Source organism: Pristis pectinata, chromosome 29 (genome assembly GCF_009764475.1).
Source record: "Pristis pectinata isolate sPriPec2 chromosome 29, sPriPec2.1.pri, whole genome shotgun sequence".
In the NCBI taxonomy this organism is placed as follows: Eukaryota; Metazoa; Chordata; class Chondrichthyes; order Rhinopristiformes; family Pristidae; genus Pristis; species Pristis pectinata.
Window position 1 is genome coordinate 7,862,434 of NC_067433.1, and position 20,808 is coordinate 7,883,241.

At 44.6% G+C, this 20,808-nt stretch overlaps 1 protein-coding gene across 1 annotated transcript in view; it reads right to left on the reverse strand.

Annotated features, from left to right (window-relative positions):
• Positions 1 to 14,009, reverse strand: part of LOC127584410 (bifunctional methylenetetrahydrofolate dehydrogenase/cyclohydrolase, mitochondrial-like) — a 38,954-nt gene extending 24,945 nt beyond the window's left edge. Inside the window, exons 1-3 of the mRNA XM_052041201.1 lie at positions 13,859 to 14,009; positions 6,427 to 6,611; positions 422 to 544 (exon numbers count right to left, since the gene is read on the reverse strand). Of these exons, the coding sequence (XP_051897161.1) occupies positions 422 to 544; positions 6,427 to 6,611; positions 13,859 to 13,941 (391 nt within the window). The 5' untranslated portion in view covers positions 13,942 to 14,009. The remainder of the gene's footprint in view (positions 1 to 421; positions 545 to 6,426; positions 6,612 to 13,858) is intronic.
• Between the last annotated feature and the right edge of the window lie 6,799 nt (positions 14,010 to 20,808).

Genomic DNA, 20,808 nt, shown 5'->3' on the forward strand with positions numbered 1-20,808 from the left:
TAGTTGGTGAAGCACCAGGAATCATGTGGAGCACAGGTATTGGCTGATTGAGCACCATCTGGCCCTGGAAGTTTGGCTCAAACAATGACACAGTGTGAAAATACCATCTCTAAATATGATAACATTCTTAATTCTTCCCCCTCAGAAGAGATTCAAAGCAGCAAAAATATTACTACAATTTTGCATAGTCTAGCATTTTAGAATAATTGGAATCCAACTGACCCAGCAATTAAAACAGATAAAGAACAGAATGGTTAGAAAAACAAATCATTGTTCATTTAACTGTCTCACACTCTAGTAATGTAGCAGCAGCAAGTTCCAGATACACAATCTCACACCTATAGGCCAACAAACTAAACATCAAGTGAACAGGACACAGCAGAGACAACGTGACAGCTCAGTCACAGAATGAGATTCTTACCGGGTAAAGGAAGCTGGACAAGCAACCCATCAACTTTATTATCATTGTTGAGCTTGTTAATTAACTCCAGCAGCTCTTCCTCAGTGATGCTAGCTGGCTTCAGAATGGTCTCACTTGTGATACCTGCACCAATAAGTCAAAGAAAGAATTATTACAAAAATCTTCACAGGTGCAAATATTTCACTGTAGAGAGCAACAGCATCAATCTCATTGTTGGCCATTTTAACATCTATTATTGTTTGTTGGTGGCCAGTTTTTAATTTCTATGAAGGCTGGTTAGTTCACTCTTGCTGCGTGAATTCAGTTGTAATGGTTTCACCAACAAATTGTCTTCAGGTCACACTAGCCAACACACAAGATTTCAAGAGTCAGGAAGTTACATTCAGGTTAGGTTAGGCAGTATCTAGAGTATTGCATTCAATTCTGGTCATTCCATGAAAGGATGGACATGGAGGCTTTGCAAAGGGTGCAGAAGAGGCTCACCAGGATGTTGCCTGGATTAGAGGTTATGTGCTAATCAGAGAGGTTGGAAAAACTCGAGTTGTTTTCCCTGGAGTGGCAGAGGCTGAGGGGAGACCTGATAAAGGTTTATAAGATGGTGAGGAGCATAGATAAAGTGGACAGTTGGTATCTTTTTCCCAGGGTCAAAATGTCTAATACTAGAGGGCATGCATTTAAGGTGAGAGGGGGAAGTTCAAAAGGATATGCGTGGGGCAAGTCTTTTTTAGAAAAACAGAGCGATGGGTGCCTGGAATGCACTGCCAGGGGTGGTGGTGGGGGCAAATGTGATCAAGGCATTTAAGAGGCTCTCAGAGAGGCACATACAGTAAATGTGCAGAGAATGGAGGGATATGGACTTCTGAAGGCAGAAGGGACTAGTTTAGTTAGGCTTTTAATTGCTGGTTTATTTAGTTTGGCACAACATTGTGGGCTGAGGAGCCTGTTCCTGTGCTGTACTGTTCTATGTTCTACAACTGACACTTGCCCCAACAGAGGTATAGCCTCAGTTATTGGTCTCCAAATCTGCAGAGAAAGAAATTTTCTGAAAATGAGAACATCACTGGCTGCTATTTTAGCTTCTTACCGCAAAAGCCCAAGACACAAATAATCTGGGTGGAGGAACCAATTTCAAATATTAGAAGTGGTGTCGCATCAGACCACACAGGCAATCCAAAATAGTTTAAATTACATTTCAAAGTATCACTTGCAGCACCAAGTTTAACATTTTTGTTCAAACTTTCATTAGAAGGACAAATATTTTCCCCACAGAAAACTAGTTCACAGGGTAACAGGACTTGATTTCCACCCACCCTAGTCAACTCAAGTGATTGTGCCCACCTTGTTGCTTCTGGCATGCGAGTATTGCTATAAAACCACACTCAGTTGCCAATAGACAGCTACCAAAAGGTGATTAATCTTTCCCTCCCCCAGTGGCCACCTATCTCAGCTGCTGACAGTAAAGTATGTGGGAAAAGACCCAAGGTGCTTTCACAGGAGCTGCTAATGAGACATTGATCAAGAACTTGGTCAAGAAGAGGGACTTTTGGGGAGTTTCTCAATCAAGGGTAAAGAACTGATCCTTGACAGTTGAAGGCAGAGCAGCAATAGTGAAGCTGTTAAATCAGCAAAAGGCTGTGGTCACTGGGACAACTGATATTCAGGTTTGACAGAGATAGGATTTTGGTTGAAAAGGTTATCATGGAGTATGTTGGAAGAAAGTAAATGAAATCAAGGTGCAGGTCCACCAGTGAGAGACCTGGGCCTAGTGCATAGATGCAATCACAAAGGCAGAACACCAGCCCCACTACTTTCTTAGAAGCTTAACAACAAATGGCATGTCACCAAATACACCAACAAACTTCTACAGATGTTGAAAGTATCCCAACTGGTTGCATCATGGCCTGACATGGACATTCCAATTCAGGAATGCAAAAAGCTGCAGAGAGAGTAGTGGACACAACACAGTCCATCACAGGCACAGCCCTCCCCACTACTGACAGTATCTACGAGGCACTGCCTCAAGGCTGCAGCATCTATAATCGAGGATCCCCGCCATCTGGATCATGCCCTCCTCTCACTGCTCCCATCACACAGAAGGTACAGAAGCCTGAAGTCCCACACCACCAGAAACAGCTACTTTCCTACAAACATCAGCTTCTTGAACCAACCTGCACAACCCTAACCCTATCTCAGCAAAGTAATACAGACCACCTCTTGCACTGCCATGGACTTGTCTAATTGTGCACAAAGCAAGAACAGTCTTCTCTCCCTCTCCACTGTCTTGCACAATTCATATAAAGTATATTCTGTACGTTGTCTGTACCTACATGCCTGTGAAGCTGCTGCAAGCAAGTTTTTCACTGTACTCGTACCTCACCCATTTGTGCACGAGACAAACTCAACTGGACCAAATTGTGGAATGGACTCATGGGGTTGAATGACTTCTTCCTGTTGCAGTGTTTTAACAAATGGTAAGGCACAGTTTTCAGTAAGGTTTGATGTGCATTTCAGATTTTTTTTCCTGTTCATGCCTAACTGGGATTACTTCTGCTCTTCTTGTACTCCAGGGAAAATATTTTGATTTTATTGCCACACTAATTCTTCTGGGCACCCATCCAAGACACCACTTCACCCTGACTCTTTGGAGGCCTGGTCCATACAGATTAGTTTGATTGTTATTTTTATAACATCATTTCAAAGTAAAGCTTTGTTTTACGTCAAGGATTTTTATTGCACAAAGGCTGGAAAAAAATCCAGAAGACAAATCCTACTTTATCCAGCCAGTATAGGAATGCAGGAGGACAAATCGACAGGAGAATCCAAAAACAAGGATGAGGATTTATAAAAAAAGGACCTTGCATGAGCAAAAGTCAGCATAATTCAGGCAATAGTTCAAAAAAGTCTCACTTAGCTGCTCACTAAACCAGCAGGAACCCTACGTGACCACTTTACACAGAATTATTAGCTTAATCTTTAAAACATTTGGACAACTTGGAGATAAATGACAGCAGCAGTCCTTTAGCATTTTTCATCTAGTATAGCTCACTGTACTGTATCAGTGATTCCTACCATTGAAAGTCTCTCCACTAATGAGAAGCTTGCTTGCAAGCTGTTACTGATAAAGCAGTTTATCTGCCAAGTCACGAGCATCATCTAGCAGCAGCACACTTTCAAACAAGGCAGCTTTTCTGAGAATTCAGTGCTGCTCTTACAAAAGTACACATTCAAGCCCCCTTTTGCACTCTTGCACTTTTCATTCTATTTATATACTTCTTGTACATGAATTCAATAAAATCCAATCTATCTTAATTTGGATTATTCATCCAAGGAAGTTCCTGCTCTCCAGAAAGAGGAGGCCCGAGTTACTGGAGTATTATTTACAACAGTTTGCATTTATGCAACTTCTTCATTGAAGAAAATATTCAACTGCATTTCCAAGAAAAGCACTGACAGAATTTGACACTGGGCCAAAGGAGTCACATTCAGAATGAAGGCAGAGCCCCTTCCTGTGCCCACCTGTCCCAGAACGTTGGTTGTCTGAAGAACTCTTCACATGGCTACTTTTCATGTAAAGCATGTAGACATTGCTGTACTGTTGCCTTAGTGTTTTGAAAGATTTTCCTGAATACTGATGATAGTTTAGGACTCAAATTGTGTGCAATATGCACCAAGGATTAAGTAATGATACAATGGTGAATACACAAGTTTTGCAACATTCTGACTGGTTGCATCAGAGCCTGGAATGCAAGAGGCTACAGAGAGCAGTGGACTCAGCCAGTTTCATCACAGATACAGCTTTCCCCACCATTAAGGATATCTACAAGAGGTGATGGCTCAGGATGGTGGCATCCAAAGACCCCACCATCCAGGCCAAGCCCTCTTCTTGATGCTGCCATCAGGCAGGAGGTACAGGAGCCTGAAGACCCACATCTCAAGGTTCAACAACAGCTTCTTCCCCACTGCCGTCAGGTTCTTGAACTGATCTGAAAAACTTTAACACTACATTTCTTTTTCTCTCAATTTGCACTAGTGTCATTGTTTATTTTGTCATGCAAGCCATGTACAAGATGTTAATTTAAGCTTGTTAACTTATATTTGTCATATTTGTTATATACTGTATTGCAAAAAGCTAATTTTCATGGCATTTATAGCCTGGGTATATCCATGAAAATAAACTTCAAATAGGAGAGGCTAAATCTGTTTAAAAGTTCTTGTACAACCAAATCCAAGAGTTTTAAAACAACCCACTCCAAAAGGCACCCCCATAGCACAGCTACCTTAACTCCAGTGACTTGGGTTCAATCCTGACCTGGGGTGCTGTCCGTGGGGAGTTTGCACATGCCGGCCATGACCACATGGGCTTCCTCCAGGCACTCTGGTTTCTTTCCACCTCCCAGAGACCTGCAGGGTGGTAGGTTAATTGGCCGTCTGATGTTGGGGGTGGTTGTAGGAGAATCAGGAGTTGATAGTCATATGATTGAGAGAATAGGTTACAGGGAAATGAAATGAATGGGATTACTGAGAGCTGGGGCCGAATGGTCACTTCTGTAACAAGGAAATGAGGAACTCAACTTGGACAATGCGATAGTCCAATATAATTGGAGTTATGTAGTGATACTGCACAGAAAGAGGCCCTTCTGCCCACCAAATCCATGCCAACCATCAAACACACCTTTGCACTAATGCCACGTTAATCCCATTTTATTCTCCTCGCATTCCCATCAATTTCCCACAGATTCAACCCCTCATCTAGGGGCAAATTTACAGCAGCCAATTAACCCGCCAACCTGCACGTCTTTGGGATGTGGGAGGAAACCAGAGCACTCAGAGAAAACCCACATGGTCACGAGAACATGCATCCTCCACACAAACAGGATTGAATCCAGGTTTCTGGCGCTGTGAGACAGAGGTTCCACCAGTTCCTAGAGTTGTATTTTGTTAGAGTCATAGTATAGTGTTATATATTAGCAGGATGACTGAGAAGAGGCATTATAACCCACAGGACACATTTCTTAAAGGGGTACAATGACAGCTCTGGAGGAATATGGGCAGAGCTTACTAATGAAAGTTTTGCAAGTATGGGACCAAGGCAGTGATGGTCACAATTGCTATATGCAGAGTTTGGGAGATCTAGTGCACCCTGTAGGATTCACTTCTTGGATATAACAGCAGCAGGGCACCCAAGCTACTTTTCATTCCTTGTCTCCTCCTGCAAGCCAGGTGCACAATAGTGTTCCAAGGTCAGGTTCAAGGCAGCCAAAGACCACAGACCCTATTTTGCAGGATGGTGGAGGGCTTTGGAGTCAGCAATTGGATGCAGAAATTGGGGAGGCTAAGAGGGGCTGCACTCCAGAGCCCAAAGGACCAAGGGTACAATGCAGGCAAGGGACTGTTATTGGGGGCAGAGGTGGGTTTGCAGTCTAACACTAGATTCAGGTTAGCTTATCGTCATATACACCAGGGTGCAATGAAATTCCTTGCTTGCCTGAAGCTCAGAGTAAATAGTATACATGGTAATGATAAATACAACAAAAAGTACGTGCCATTCTGTGCTTCACCGATTCAGAAACCAGATCAGGGAGCAAAGGTGACTTGTCCTCTTGATATCATAGAGTGACACAAACCACCCAGAAATATTCTCCTCACTTCTCTGGATAAAAATAGCATTTTCTTTTGTGTAACACTAGGACCAAAACTGTGCTACAGTCGAATTTCTAGGCCGCGGTTTGTTTTAAAGATGTGAGCTGACTGGGGCTGAGACTTTCACCCAGTACATTTAGTCATGAACTTTGAAGCACTATATTCATTGCTGGATCAATGTAATGACATTAACAGCACAAACTCCCCACCAAACTCCTTCGTGGAAGAGAACTCCTAACTGGTAGCATCATGCAAGCGCCAACAAACCAACTTCTATTTCAAATACATTTGAGAGGGAGCAAATGCTGCAAACAGAGCAGCAGTGAAAGCAACATTCATCAGAAAGTAAAAGCTGAAGTCCATACCCACATCAGCAGCAGCTTTGGTTTTGTTTTTCACGTAGGAGTGGCTGGCTGGGTTGTCTCCGACCAGGACAACACTGAGATGTGGCCTCCTGTTCCCATCAGCAACCCAGCGTTCCACGTCAAGCTTCGCCTCTCCTCGGATCTGCCTTGCAAGCCTTCTCCCCGAGATGACCACAGCCTCATTTCTGAGATTAAAAGATGCACAAGAAATTAACAGGGGGCAGGAGCTTTTGCTTAAAATCTTAAATCAGTATCACCAACCTCAAAAGTTAGTCAAGTGCCAAGATTTGGAACCTACTAGATGTCTAAATCTGATCAACAATCTTGGACAATAACATTCATGGATGTTATTTGTGAGGCTTCAGAAGGCTTTTGACTAATTCCCTCAGCAATAAGACTTTGCTAAATATAAATCTCCAGAAAATGGAGGCAATTTATTGACCTTGTTAGGAAATTAGATGGGCAGCAGGAGACAGGATAGGGAAAGTTCACAGCTAAAAGTCACAGGCAAGGTGTGACTCGAAGTACCTCAAGGATTGGTATTGGGGCCTCAGTTGCTGTTTATTAACAACTAAGATGAGATGAAAAGCCATGCCAGATGAACTTGGGCCTGACTGATCATTCACTTTACTCCTAAGCAAGGCAAATTAATATTTATTAAAATTCTGTAAAGCTTAAAGATGTCCAATAAGGCCAATATGCACTAATGAAGATTAAATGTCATGGACAAGTACAAAACAAAAATCAAACGGTGGTCTTCATATCAAGGAGTCAGGGTTATACTACCACAGTGCAAAGCCCCTATTAAGCCACACCTGGAGTGCTGGGGGAAATCATGCAATACTGACTTTGGATAGAGTGATGCATCGGAGACAGAGGGAAATAGAATGGAAGATACAGATAAATCTGTTAATTGCAAGATAACCAAGGCAGCAATAGCAGTGATTTCAACTTCTCCGACATTAGCTGAGAGAAATGGTGCTAAAGGTAGAGCATAGCATCCTTAAAGTGCAATCAAGAACCAATGTTTAACATTGATCTAATTTAATATCAACAGTAAATTAGAGAAGCAGTCATTCAGGACAGCGTTAGGGAATGGGACAATAGTTACCATAATTCAGAATTCACGTAGTTATGGAAAGGGGCAAAGATAGACAAGGACAGAAAGTCCTTCGTTGGGTCAAGGCCAATTTTGTTTGTTCGGAAAAATGGACAGGAAGCAGTTCCCTGGAGTTAAGGTAGTGTCAGAGCAGCAAGAGAGCTTTCAAGGAGGAAATACAGGGTGCCCATACCAAGCACACTGCCAAGTAGTAAGAGAGTCCCAAATCTTGGTCTTTCACCTGCCCCCTTCCCCCACACAACTTGCTGCCAAGTAGAAGACAGGTACAGAGCTCAAAAAGTGCAGAAAACCTACTGAAATACTGAAAGTTCAAGAATTAAAAAGGAAATTAGAAAAATAAAGTTCATGAAAAAGTAAATAGGTAAAACTCAAGGAAAATGCCAAAATATAATAAGAATCAGGTTTATTGTCACTGACATCTGTCAGGAAATTTGTTGTTTTGCAGCAGCAGTACAGTGCAAGACATAAAAATGACTGCAAGTTGCAAAAAAAATAGTGCAGAAGAGGAGTAATGAGGTTGTGTTCACGGACAGTTCAGAAATCTGATGGCAGAGGGGAAGAAGCTGTTCCTGAAACATTGAGTGTGGGTCTTCAGGCTCCTGTACCTCCTCCCCAAGGGTAGTAATGTGAAGAGGGCATGTCCCGGGTGGTGAGGGTCCTTAATGATGAACGCTGCCTTCTTGAAGCAAATATTTATTAAACTCATGGCAGGAGGAGAACACTGGCAACAGCAGAGTAATTTGAACTTGAAGGCAGAAGGTATGGGTTTGGTTCTAAATAAATAGACAGTAATGTAAAGGAAGGGTGTGAAATACTGGAAATTTTTAAAACATTACTAAGAGATCCCACATCTTTAAACATATATAAATTGCCAGAGACAGGTAAAGAATATTCATACCGCCTGAGAAGCAAGGAAGGAAATAGCAAAGGTTTTCACCGTCATTTCCTCCTCCTCTTGGGCTACAAACATGGTGCTAAATAACAGCTGTTGTCAGCGTCAGAGAGATGGATTAAGTAACCAGGTCAGCCCAACCTCAGCGGTGATCAAATTATTTGAAGGGTTAGGGGGATAGTAGGTATCAACATTCAGACAGGCACAGATCAATAAAGGACAGTGAGACAGATGCATGTACAACTAACAACTGGATTTTTTCTGAGAGATAACAAGAGGCTTGAGTTCAGCTCATTTAAGGGATTTAAGCAAGGCACTTAACCAAGTCACAAGTTGGCAAACATCACAAAAATAAAACCCTGTGGAATCAGAGGCAGAAACTAGTAATGAGCTTCAGTGACTGCAAGATTGCAGTGGGTCTCCATGTGACCCAGCACTGGACCCCTTTCTGTGGTATGACTCAATATCTTGTCCTAAAGTCTAACGCCATAGATTAAGTAGTTAGCAGAAATGGTGAAACTATCAGTGGAACTGACAAGGAGGGGAAATAAGCTGTCAATTAAAAGATGACAATGGAACCACAAATAAATTGAAAATGAAATTCAACTCGGAGAATGTGAGGTTATGTATTCAGAGAGGATTAAATAGCCTAGAAGAATGGAGGGATATTGATATGCATGTCCACAGATCAATGAAGGAAGCAGGAAAGGCAAGGTGGATAAAATATCATGCGAGGAGTCACTCTGGAACTGTACTTTACAAAAATCAGCTTCATAGCTTAGTGCTATTATCAAGGATGTACAAGTACCAGAGTGGAGAGGAAATTTCCAAGGACGCTGTTGAGCCTGGAAAATGTTAGTAATGTGGAGAGACTGGTTCAGCTCGGATGAGCAAAAGGAGCCAGAGCAGAATTTAGTCAATAGACATACAATCTATCTTCCCTAGCAAAGTGATCAATAACTAGACTTAAGGTCTGCTGGTACATGGATTTTGATGGATTAGAATTGGGGGGTCTGGAACTCTCTGCCTGAGAGGGCAATGGAAGCAGAAACCCTCACTACAGTTTAAAAAGCAACTAGACATGCATCTAAAGTGCTGCTGCCTTAGCAGTGGGGTGTGGCTGCATTAATGGACTAGTAGCTAGAGTTCTGTTCTAGTAATCAGAAGCACGAGTTCAAATCCCGCCACAGCATCTGGGAAAGTTTAAAGTAATTAATGTGGAATTTATCTTAAAATACTAACAGTAATGGCAACAATGAAATTATTTGATTTTTAGTGAACCAGATGATATTTCACAATGATCCGTCATCTTCAAACACCAACTCGGATGTGATTGCTTCTTAACCAAATTGGTTTCAGGACAATTCGGGATGGACAGCAATTATCAGATCTACAGTGACATTCACATCTTATCAATGAATGGATTACACACTGAGCAGAGAACTGGAATCCACCAAATAGCCCCATTCCTTGCTGAGCTGAATGGTCTTCTGTGCTGTTAATTTCTACAAACCCGTGACTTAGGAGAATGATACATGGAAACCTCGGAGTAAAGTGTCAGGGGAGATTGACACAACGAGGGTGATACTCGAGTTTAAGTTTAAATACCAAGAGGGAAGGAGAAGCAGAAAGTTGAAGCTAAATCTGTGGCTGAACAATTTAATGGAAAGGAAACTCATTCATTAAAACATAATGCGTGGGAAATGTACCCTTGATACCCAAACATCCCCAAAAGCATAGCATCTAGGTTTTAGTGCCTTTTACCACGATTTGAAGCCTTTCAGGAAGAGCAAAAGGAGGAGTTAGAAGAGGAAAAGTCCAGCGAAGACGCACTGACACTGCAACAGATCAAAGCAGGTCACCAATCAGAATAAACATTATAAAACGCATGGTATTTTGCTCACCGTTAAAGGACAATCCCCCGTCCTTTCACTTAAAGAATTAGCCTTCAGCTTGCTTTATTTCCACACACAAGTGATGACTTGGTTAACAATGAGAGAAAGAGTTATAGGGGGGTCCTCAAGCTGAAATGTTAATTATTTCCCTCTCCACAGATGCTACCTGACCTGCTGAGTATTTCCAGCTTTTGCTTCAGGTTTTCAGCATCTGCACTGTTCCAACGCCTCCCAGTTCCAGCGACGTTCTTCACCCCTGCCCTCATTCTTCTACTTGCATCTTCACCAGTCAGATCAGCTGTGATTAACAAGCCTTCACCACCTTCTCTGTCAGCACCACGACCAGGTAAGACATTCAGTTTTATTTGGTCTCCACCCCTCCCCGTTCACTAACATGTTTGATATCTAACTTTTCCAAGTTCCAATGAAAAGTCACAAACCTAAAACACTGACTCCATTTGTTTCTCTCTCCATAGATGCTGCCCGAGCTATGAGTATTTTCAGTATTGTGTTTTTATTTCAGAGTTGGAGAGCAGAGGGAAGGCATTGAAAGGCATACATGTTGTTAAAATGAGCAGTAGGACAGGGGATTGGGATTTTCTTTTTGAGAAACCAGCCGATGACAACTAAATGTGAAAGAGGGAGAAAATAGTATACAAGAGTAAATGAACAGATAGCATAAAAACAGACAGTAAGAGATACAAAAAGACTGATCGCTTAGAGGAGGAGACTGGGGAATTGATAATGGGACAGAGAAATGGCAGAGATTCTAAATGATTATTTAGGCTCAATCTTCATGGTGGAAGATACTAGAAACATCTCAGTAATAAAGGCGCTTGAGGTACAAACTTAAAGCAATTGAGAGAGGGAAAATTAACAGGGCTAAAGGTGAACAAGTCTCTTGGGTCTAATGGTTTGCATCCTAAGATCCAGTGATGTGGTTGTAGAGAATGGTGACTGGTGTGTTGGTTCTTATGTGCTTGGAGCTGGAATGTTTATAGCCAATATCTGACTATACTACATCTTTTCCAAAATGCATCAACAATCAGGAGCAGTTACAATACCTGCATTAGGTGACACTGAAGTGCAGTCTCACAGATCCAGTGATCTGGATTCAATCCTGACCTCTGGTACTGTTTGTATGGAGTTTGCACATCCTCTCCAAGTGCTCAAGTTCTCTTTCCAACTTCTTAAAAGCGGATTGGTTTATTGCCACAAGGTACAGTGAAAAACCCTGTCTTGCGTACCAATCAGACATCATTTTGTTACAACAGCGCTTTGAGGTAAAACAAATGGTAGGTTAACTGGACGCTAGTGTAGATGTGCTGCAGGGGAATTGGGAGAAGTGAGTGTGCATGTGAGCGAAAATAGATAATGGGGAAATAAATGGGGGAATGGGATAGATCCAAGAACTCGATGGGCTGAATGGCTTCCCATGTTGTAATGAAATATGAGAAGATGAAAGATCATGCCATAAGTTGGACTAAACCAGCTCCTCTTGGCAGTGGAATCCGCAGGATAGTAAAGGCCGAAGTTCCTGATTTAGTATTGACCACTAATATTTTAGAAGTACCTTTGAGGAATGCCAATTAGAGATACTCAAATAAGGAACTACAAACTAGGAGGAGCCCTCGTTTATTGATAGAGCATGTTTTGATTAAAAGCCTGTCAATGGAAATGCAATCAAATACCACTGACTAACCTTTCATATACAGTCATGAAAATAATTGCTGAAAGTGTACTGTCAACATTTAACACGCTGGTGGGATGGGTTGTTGCATCATTCTGCTAGCGTAAGGCCTTAGCTAGCCAACTTAGAATGGAAATAGTGATCTCAATCCTCGAGGACACCCAAGTCTCGCTGACAAAACTGGCAGGGCTGAACAGCCAAGTGATCGAGATACCGGCACCAACCAATGCAATTTCAGTTAGTGCAACTCCCTCTGCGGCGCGGAATTGCAACAGGAATATCAGAAAGGCAAGAGACAGGTTAAGAAGTCTAGCGCTAAACCAAAAGGTACCGAACTAGAAGTGAGAGCACGGAACAACCGGTGGTCCAGCTGACTAAGTGAGATAGACTTCACAATGTGGCTGATAACTAGAATGAGTCGAGGGAAGCGAGAAATAAGGCCATACAGAAAATTACTGTTACTGCAATTTATTGCAGCTAATTGAAATTTCAGCTCTCAGTTAATCTGCCCCTCTTCCCCACGTTAGGTGGGGTCGGAAGCTTTTCATTTCCTCGTCTCCTGCACGTCGAAGGACCCTGCTTAGCGACTTCAGACAATGAACAGGTTCCCGTCACGTAACCGGCGCCAGATATTTCATCAGCCGCGCGGCTGGGGGCTACAGGTCCGCGCCGCGGAAGCCGGGTGGGAAGGGGGAAATGAGGGGGGGGGAAGGGGGAAATGAGGGGGGGGGAAGGGGGAAATGAGGGGGGGGGAAGGGGGAAATGAGGGGGGGGGAAGGGGGAAATGAGGGGGGGGGAAGGGGGAAATGAGGGGGGGGGAAGGGGGAAATGAGGGGGGGGAAGGGGGAAATGAGGGGGGGGAAGGGGGAAATGAGGGGTGGGAAGGGGGAAATGAGGGGTGGCGAAGGGGGAAATGAGGGGTGGCGAAGGGGGAAATGAGGGGTGGCGAAGGGGGAAATGAGGGGTGGCGAAGGGGGAAATGAGGGGTGGCGAGGGGGAAATGAGGGGGGGGAGGGGGAAATGAGGGGGGGGAGGGGGAAATGAGGGGGGGGAGGGGGAAATGAGGGGGGGGGAAGGGGGAAATGAGGGGGGGGGAAGGGGGAAATGAGGGGGGGACGGGGGAAATGAGGGGGGGAAGGGGGAAATGAGGGGGGGAAGGGGGAAATGAGGGGGGGAAGGGGGAAATGAGGGGGGGAAGGGGGAAATGAGGGGGGGAAGGGGGAAATGAGGGGGGGAAGGGGGAAATGAGGGGGGGAAGGGGAAATGAGGGGGGGAAGGGGAAATGAGGGGGGGAGGGGGAAATGAGGGGGGGAAGGGGGAAATGAGGGGGGGAAGGGGGAAATGAGGGGGGGGAAGGGGGAAATGAGGGGGGGGAAGGGGGAAATGAGGGGGGAAGGGGGAAATGAGGGGGGAAGGGGGAAATGAGGGGGGGAAGGGGGAAATGAGGGGGGGAAGGGGGAAATGAGGGGGGGGGAAGGGGGAAATGAGGGGGGGAAGGGGGAAATGAGGGGGGGAAGGGGGAAATGAGGGGGGGGAAGGGGGAAATGAGGGGGGGGAAGGGGGAAATGAGGGGGGGAAGGGGCGAAGGAGAGGGGAAGAAAGGGGGAAAGGGAAGGAGACCGAAGAGGGGGAAAAGAAAAGGAGCGGGAGCAAGGAGAAGTGGTGGAAATAAAGGAGAAAATGAGAGAGCGGAGACAAGGAGAGGTAAAAGTAGAAGGGGTGTGTGGGGGGGGGGGGTCATCTGGATGAATAAAAGGAGCCCGGCCAAGCACTGCTGGGGACGTGCTGGAGGACCCCGTCACTCACGCCCTGCTTCCCCCTCCCCGCTGTCCTACCTCGGGGCGCTGGTGTGCAGGCGGCAGACCCTGACCACGCTGGCGCTGAAGAAGCGGAGCGAGCTGCCACAGCCCGGAACCATGCTGCCGCCTCTGCCGACAAACGCTGCGGAAAGCGAGGCCGCACGGCCGCCGGTACCTGCCTTTTACAGTCGCCGACGTCAGCCGGGGGCCGGGCTACCCCTTCCCTCTCCCATTGGCTGCCCAGCCGTCCAGTAACGAGGCCTCCTTTACTGGCGATTGGCCAAGTGGCTGTCAATCAGCTGTATCCGATTTGGTTGCCGCGCTACAGGCCGACGTCATCGGCGGGATGAGCTCAGCGCTGGGTCTGGGGAGGGACAAGGAACAGTCTGTTCGGCCCCTCTTGTCTGATCTGCACCTTATTGATAAGCTGCATATTGATGTGGTTGAATGGCAGGACCCTAATAAGTACTGAGGAACAGAGGGACCTTGGTGTACAAGGGTGCAGCAAAAGTGGTTACAAGGGCAAGGATGTTGTGTACATTGTGTACAATGTTGTAAAACATTGGTTAGGTCACTGCTGGTGTTCTGTGTGCAGTTCGCCTCAGCACAGCAAAAGGACGTGAAAATTTCAAAAAAAATCTGCAGATGCTGGAATTAAAAGCCTTGAAATTAATAACAGAAAATGTTGGCAAAACGCGGCAGGTCAGGTGGCATCTGTGCAAAGAGGAACAGTTAATATTTTGGATCGAAGACCTGTTGGAATTTGGAAAGAGAAAATGAGGAAACAACTTCGGGTAGAGACACAAGAGACTGCAGATGATGGAATCTGGAGCATCAAACAATCTGCTGGAGGAACTCAGCGGATCGAGCAGCATTTGTGGGGGAAGGGAACTTTTGATGTTTCAGGCGGAGACCCAGTAACTCGCTTTCTTAGTCTGTATTAGAACGGGCCAGTTCTGCTTCCACCTGTGATGTTGGCTCAGTTCTTCTGTCTCCATCAGCACAGCTTACCTGCCGGGCATGTCCTACAGCCCTGCATTTGGCATCTTTTTATGCCCTTTTGTATTCTCACTGTCCAATTTATGTCAACAGATTGACATCAATAATTTATTCCCTTGGCAAACGTAGCCTTACCCAAGTATAGATATTCTCTCTGTCCGTGGAGGCACAAGAGATTGCAGATGCTGGATTCTGCAGATGTGAGAGTGGAGACGAAAGATGGGCAGTATAAAGAGGAGAAGGGGAATGATGAGTAAGAATTCCAAGACAAGAGAAACAAAGGACTGCAGATGCTGGAATCTCAATGAAAGATACTATGATGCTGGAGGAACTCAGCAGGCCAGGCAGCATCCGTGGAAAAAAGCAGGCGGTCAACGTTTTGGGTCAGGACCCTTCTTCAGGACTGAAGATGGGAAAAGGGGAAGTCCAATATATAGGAGGGAAAATCAGCACAAGGCTGTGGAACCGAGACTGAGTGAGCACATGGTCGACCATGGTCAGCCATGTTCTGCTTTTCCCTCCTGTATATTGGGCTTCCCCTTTTCCTATCTTCAGTCCTGAAAAAGGGTCCTGACCCAAAACGTTGACTGCCTGTTTTTCTCCACGGATGCTGCCTGGCCTGCTGAGTTCGTCCAGCATCATACTGTTTTTCCTCAGGATTCCAAGGCGATTGGGGGACAGAAGAGGGGTGTAAGAAGAGAGGCAGATAATGCCAAGTAGGGGAAGTGAGCAGGAGTGGATTATTTGTTTCTCTTTGTCTATCCCCCACTTCATCACCATTTCTACTTAAAACTAATTTGTTTTCTCTCTTTCACAGTTCTAATGCAGGATCTTTAACCTGAAACATTAGAATTAGAAACTCTGTTTCTCTTTCCAATAATGCTGCCTGACCTGCTGAGTGTTTCCAGCATTTCCAGCTTTTATGTGGAGAGAATGTGATTGCACTGTGGATTCTCCAGGATGTTGCGAGTGATGGAGCATTTCAACTACAAGGAGAGACTGGACGTGTCGGATTTGTTTCCCTTGGAGCAGACAAGGCTGAGGGGTGATCGTGATTGGGGTATTTCAAGATATAAGGGACATAGATAGGGTAATTAGTGAGAAAGTTTCTCCCCCTAGTAGAATATAGATTTATGGTAAAGAGCAAGAGAAAAGAGGGAATGATAACATTTATTTTCACCTAGAGGGCGGTTGGAATCTGGAACACTTTGCCCAAGAGGATGATGAGGTAAGTGTTTAGATGAGCACTTGAAATACTTTGGTATTTTAAAAAGTCTTTTTTAAAAGACTTTGGGCTGGATGTTGGAAATGGTGATTAGTAAAGATACTGTACTGAAATCCCATAGTAATTGATGGCTGGCATGGAAATAGTCGGCAGAAGAGCCTGTTTCCATACTGTATGTGACACTGACCTTCCAATCCAGCAGTTTAGCTCCTTGATCTCCTGGTTGCTCTCATCAAACCAGTCTTGGTTCTTCTTGGTAGAGAAGCCAAAAGTAGCTCCACAAGTAGAAACATTCCAAAGACTATGGGTTAGGAAGTTGTGGGCATGCTATGTTGGTGCTGGAAGTGTGGCGACACTTGCAGGCTGCCCCTAGAACACTACGCAAAAGATACATTTCACTGTGTGTTTCGATGTACATGTGACTAATAAAGACATTGTAGCGGCTGCTACCGCGATGTGAAAACAAGACGCTAGTCGAAGGGTTTCAGAACAAGAACTGGTTTATTTTCCCGCCTTGCGCGGGCCTTTTAAGAGAGACTGTTCCCGCCCACTTAAAACGGCAATGACGTATATGCTATGTCATCAAACCTTGTTGCCTGTTACGAATGTCGCAGCCGGTCGGGGGCAAAATACTCTGCTCCAGTATCGATGAGGAAACGCTGCCCGGACTGCTTGTCCCAAACGAATAAGAGGCTTTGTCGGCGGCCAGCCGTTGTAGCCGTCAGCAGTGGCTGGCCCTGGCGTTTCTCTGAAACCTGCAGGGTGGGCAGCATCGACGGGCCTCCGCGCCCCACCTCTGATGGTAGAAACACAGCTGGTCGCCAGTGTCGTCATCTGTGTTTCTGGGGTGTGGTCACTCGGTTGCTGGGACTGGTTTAGGCAGGCGTTGGGCTCGCGGCCTGGCGATTTGGCCGATGGACGAACCGCTCTCTCGTTTGGCCTTCCACAGGACATCTGCCTGGGCAGCTACCTCACGTGGGTTGCTGAAATCGGTGTTGGCCAACAGCAGGTGAATGTCATCGGGTAGTTGTTCAAGGAAGGCCTGTTCGAACATTAGGCAGGGCTTGTGTCCTTCAGCCAATGCCAGCGTCTCATTCATTAGGGCGGATGGAAATCTGTCCCCCAGGCCGTCGAGATGAAGCAGGCTGGCGGCGCGCTCGCGACGGGAGAGGCCGAAGGTCCAAATCAGAAGGTCTTTGAAAGCCGGGTACTTATCCTCCGGAGGAGGAGACTGGATGAAGTCCCCGACCTGTGTGGCTGTCTCCTGGTCCAGAGAGCTGACCACATGGTAGTACTTTGTGGAGTCGGAGGTGATCTGCCGAAGGTGGAATTGTGCTTCGGCCTGGTTGAACCAGACGCTGGGACGAAGCATCCAAAAGGTGGGCAGCTTGAGTGCCTCTGCGTTGGCTGCTGCGTTGTCGTCCATTGTGCCGGTCCAAAATCCATTTGGACCGTCGGGGTCACCAATGTAGCGGCTGCTACCGCGATGTGAAAACAAGACACTGGTCGAAGGGTTTCAGAACAAGAACTGGTTTATTTTCCCGCCTTGCGCGGGCCTTTTAAGAGAGACTGTTCCCGCCCACTTAAAAAGGCAATGACGTATACACTACGTCATCAAACCTTTCCCGCGCGCGGGATCTCCCTGTCGCTCGGGGAAGACGAAGGCCCAACGCCATCTTGGGCCTCGCCACTCCGACGACGCGCAACCCGACCGCCGAGCTGGATTGCTTGCTCGGACAGTGAGTTGCTACAATATCTTATTTTATCTTATCTCACAGTACTCCAGATGTCATCTCAGCAATGGCCCGGAAACTCAAGCGAAACCTCCCTACTTTTGTATTCATTTCCCCTAGAAATAAATACTAGTTTTCTTGTTTACTTGCTGTTTCTGCAGACTAGTCTTTTGAAGATTATGCACTAGGACATCCAGATCCCTCTCCAATTCAGAGCTCCGCAATCTCTCACCATTTAGGTAAGGTGCTTTTGTTTTTAACTTTTCCAGCCAAATGGACAATTTTACATTTTCTCACATTATACTCTATTTGCCAGACCTTTGCCCACTTAACCTATCAACATCCCTTTGTAGGCTCTTGATGTCCTCTTCACACCTGTTTCCTAAATTTCTTAATCAGCTGATTTAGCAATCATGCCGTCATCCAAGAAATATTTACAGTGTAATAAAAAAACTTGGGCCCCAGCATTGATCATTACACACCAAACATCACATCTTGCAACTGATTCCTGCTAGCAGGCTAGTCTTTACTTCCATGTCAATACATTACCTCCTACATCATTATCTTTCATTTTATTGCAATAAACTTTGATCAACACCTTCTTAAATGGCTTCTCAGTACATCCACTGGTTTCCCTTTATCCACAGCACATGTACTCCTTCAAAGAACTCCAATAAATTAGTCAAACATCATTTCTCTTTTGCAAAACCATGTTAAGGTTTGCTTTAATTACGATTTTTTATAAGTGCCCTGCTATACTGTCTTTAGTGATAGCTTCTAATATACTCTCTGTGACAAATATTAAGCCAACTGTCCTGTAGGGTCCCTCGCTTTAGTTGGATTTACTACTTTCCAATCCAATGGAACCAAATGTAGGGATTTTGGAAAATTGAAACCAATGCATCAACTATCTCACAAAGACTTCTTTAAAGACTCCAGGATGAAATCCGTCAGCAGTCACAGGCTTGTCAGCCCACACATCCAACAACATAATATGATTTCCTGAGTTTCCTTCCTCCCATCCAATTCCCAATTTACGGCTATTTCTGGGATGTTACTTGTATAATGAAGGCTAATGCAAAATACCTGTTTATTTTAGCTGCCAGTTCCTTGTTTTCCATTACTAATTCTCCAGACTCACTTTTTGTAGGACTAATGCTAACCTTTGTTAACTCTTTTTAAGTATCTATAGAAACACTTACTGTCTTCATTTTTCTGGCTAGCTTTTTCTTGTTACTCAAATCTTCCTTCCTTTATTAAACTCTTTCATTCTGCGCTGTTATATGCCCAAATGCCATTATTTCTGCCTCTATGCTATCTCTGTGAGGGTACTTTGTGGCTCCAATTTTTAGTTTGGACCTTAACTGGGGGAGGGAAAGTTATGTGTGTGTGAAACAACAGGGTGGTGGAGGAGGGTGTTTGAGTTGGAAAGGAGAAAGGAAAGGGGGAAAGAGTGTTTTTATCATAGTAAAAACAAGATTAATGAATGCTACATCACCACTTGGGATGACATTAGCGATAATACAAATGCAAGGACTGTAGATGCTGGAAATGCAAAATAGAAAGATGCTTAAAATTCTTCACGTCATGCAGATGTATGAAAAGAACTTGTTAGCAATGTTATGCAATTAGAAGTTGAATTAGCCTGGGGTATATTGTGGTTGTGACTGTTTCCAAGTTGAATCAGCAACCAGGACATTTGTCCAAGCACTTCCTTCCAAAACCATGGTTTTCGGACAATGTGGTCTTAAACCTCACAGCACAGAAGCTAGCACACATGCACAGTATTTAAAAAGGCAAATAGCATGCTGGCCTTAATAGCAAAGACAATGAAGTAGAGAGAAGTCTTGTTATCAATGGACCTGTTTGTGAGAACATAAGATGCTAAAACCATAGTGTGGAGATAATGTAATTATCCAATATAGATTACTGGCAAATTTAATGTGCAAAGGGGAATTCTTGAAACTTGTACAACTGGGCTTCAAGGTCAATGCATTACCAGCTCAAAAAGTACACAAGCAATGTTGGATCTAATGTGGGGACTAGAGGTGCACATTTCAGTGGGAGAGATTGTGAAACAATGGTCATATCAGTTTTATGGAAAATAGAATTAAATGTAAAAGTAGTCAACTAGAGAGTTTAGAACTCTGAGCAAAGGCAATGAAGTGGAGAAGTCTTACTATCACTGGATCTATTGGGGAGAACGAGGAGGTAAAGCAGTAATTGAATAACGATGAGTCTTCAAAGATGTTATAGTTCACAATTGTAGGTACATCCTGACCAAGAGAAAGGGAAGGCATTTTAGTACCAAGGTTCCAAGCTTGTGGGCAGGTATGAATAGAACAAAGAAAGTATCTGTAATATACATTTCTCCCCCACCTTCTCCTCTACTGAAAACCCAAGTTCCTTGGGAGGTCAAAGAGGAAACTACAGTAAATGTCAGGACCCCTTAGGAGCATTGATGTTTAGTGGGATCTTGGGATGCTAGTCCATAGCTCCCTGAAAGTGGCAACACAAGTAGATAGGATGGTAAAGAAGGTATACAGCATTCTTGCCTTAACAAATTAGGGTGTTGAGTATAAAAGTTGGGAGGTCAGTTGCAGCTGTATAAAACTGGTGAGGCCCCATTCAGAGTATTGTGTGCAGTTCTGGTCACATTACAGGAAGGATGTGGAGGCTCTGGAGAGGCTGCAGAAGAGGTTCATCATGATGTTGTCTGGATTAAAGAGTATTAGCTATAAGGAAAGGTTGGACAAACTAGAGTGTTTCCAGTTCTTGAACCAACCCTAATCACTACAGTTTAGTAACACTATGGCTACTGTGATCACTGTACTGAAATGCTGTTTTTTTTCCCAATTGTGTTCTTGTAAAAATTGTGTTTGTTTTTCTTGTGAATGCTGTTTATATGATGCTCTGTGCCTGTGATGCTGCTGCAAGTAAGCTTTTCGTTGCACCTGTGCATATGACAATAAACTCAACTTTGACTTTGGAGTGTCAGAGGCTGAGGTGTGACCTGATATAAAATTATA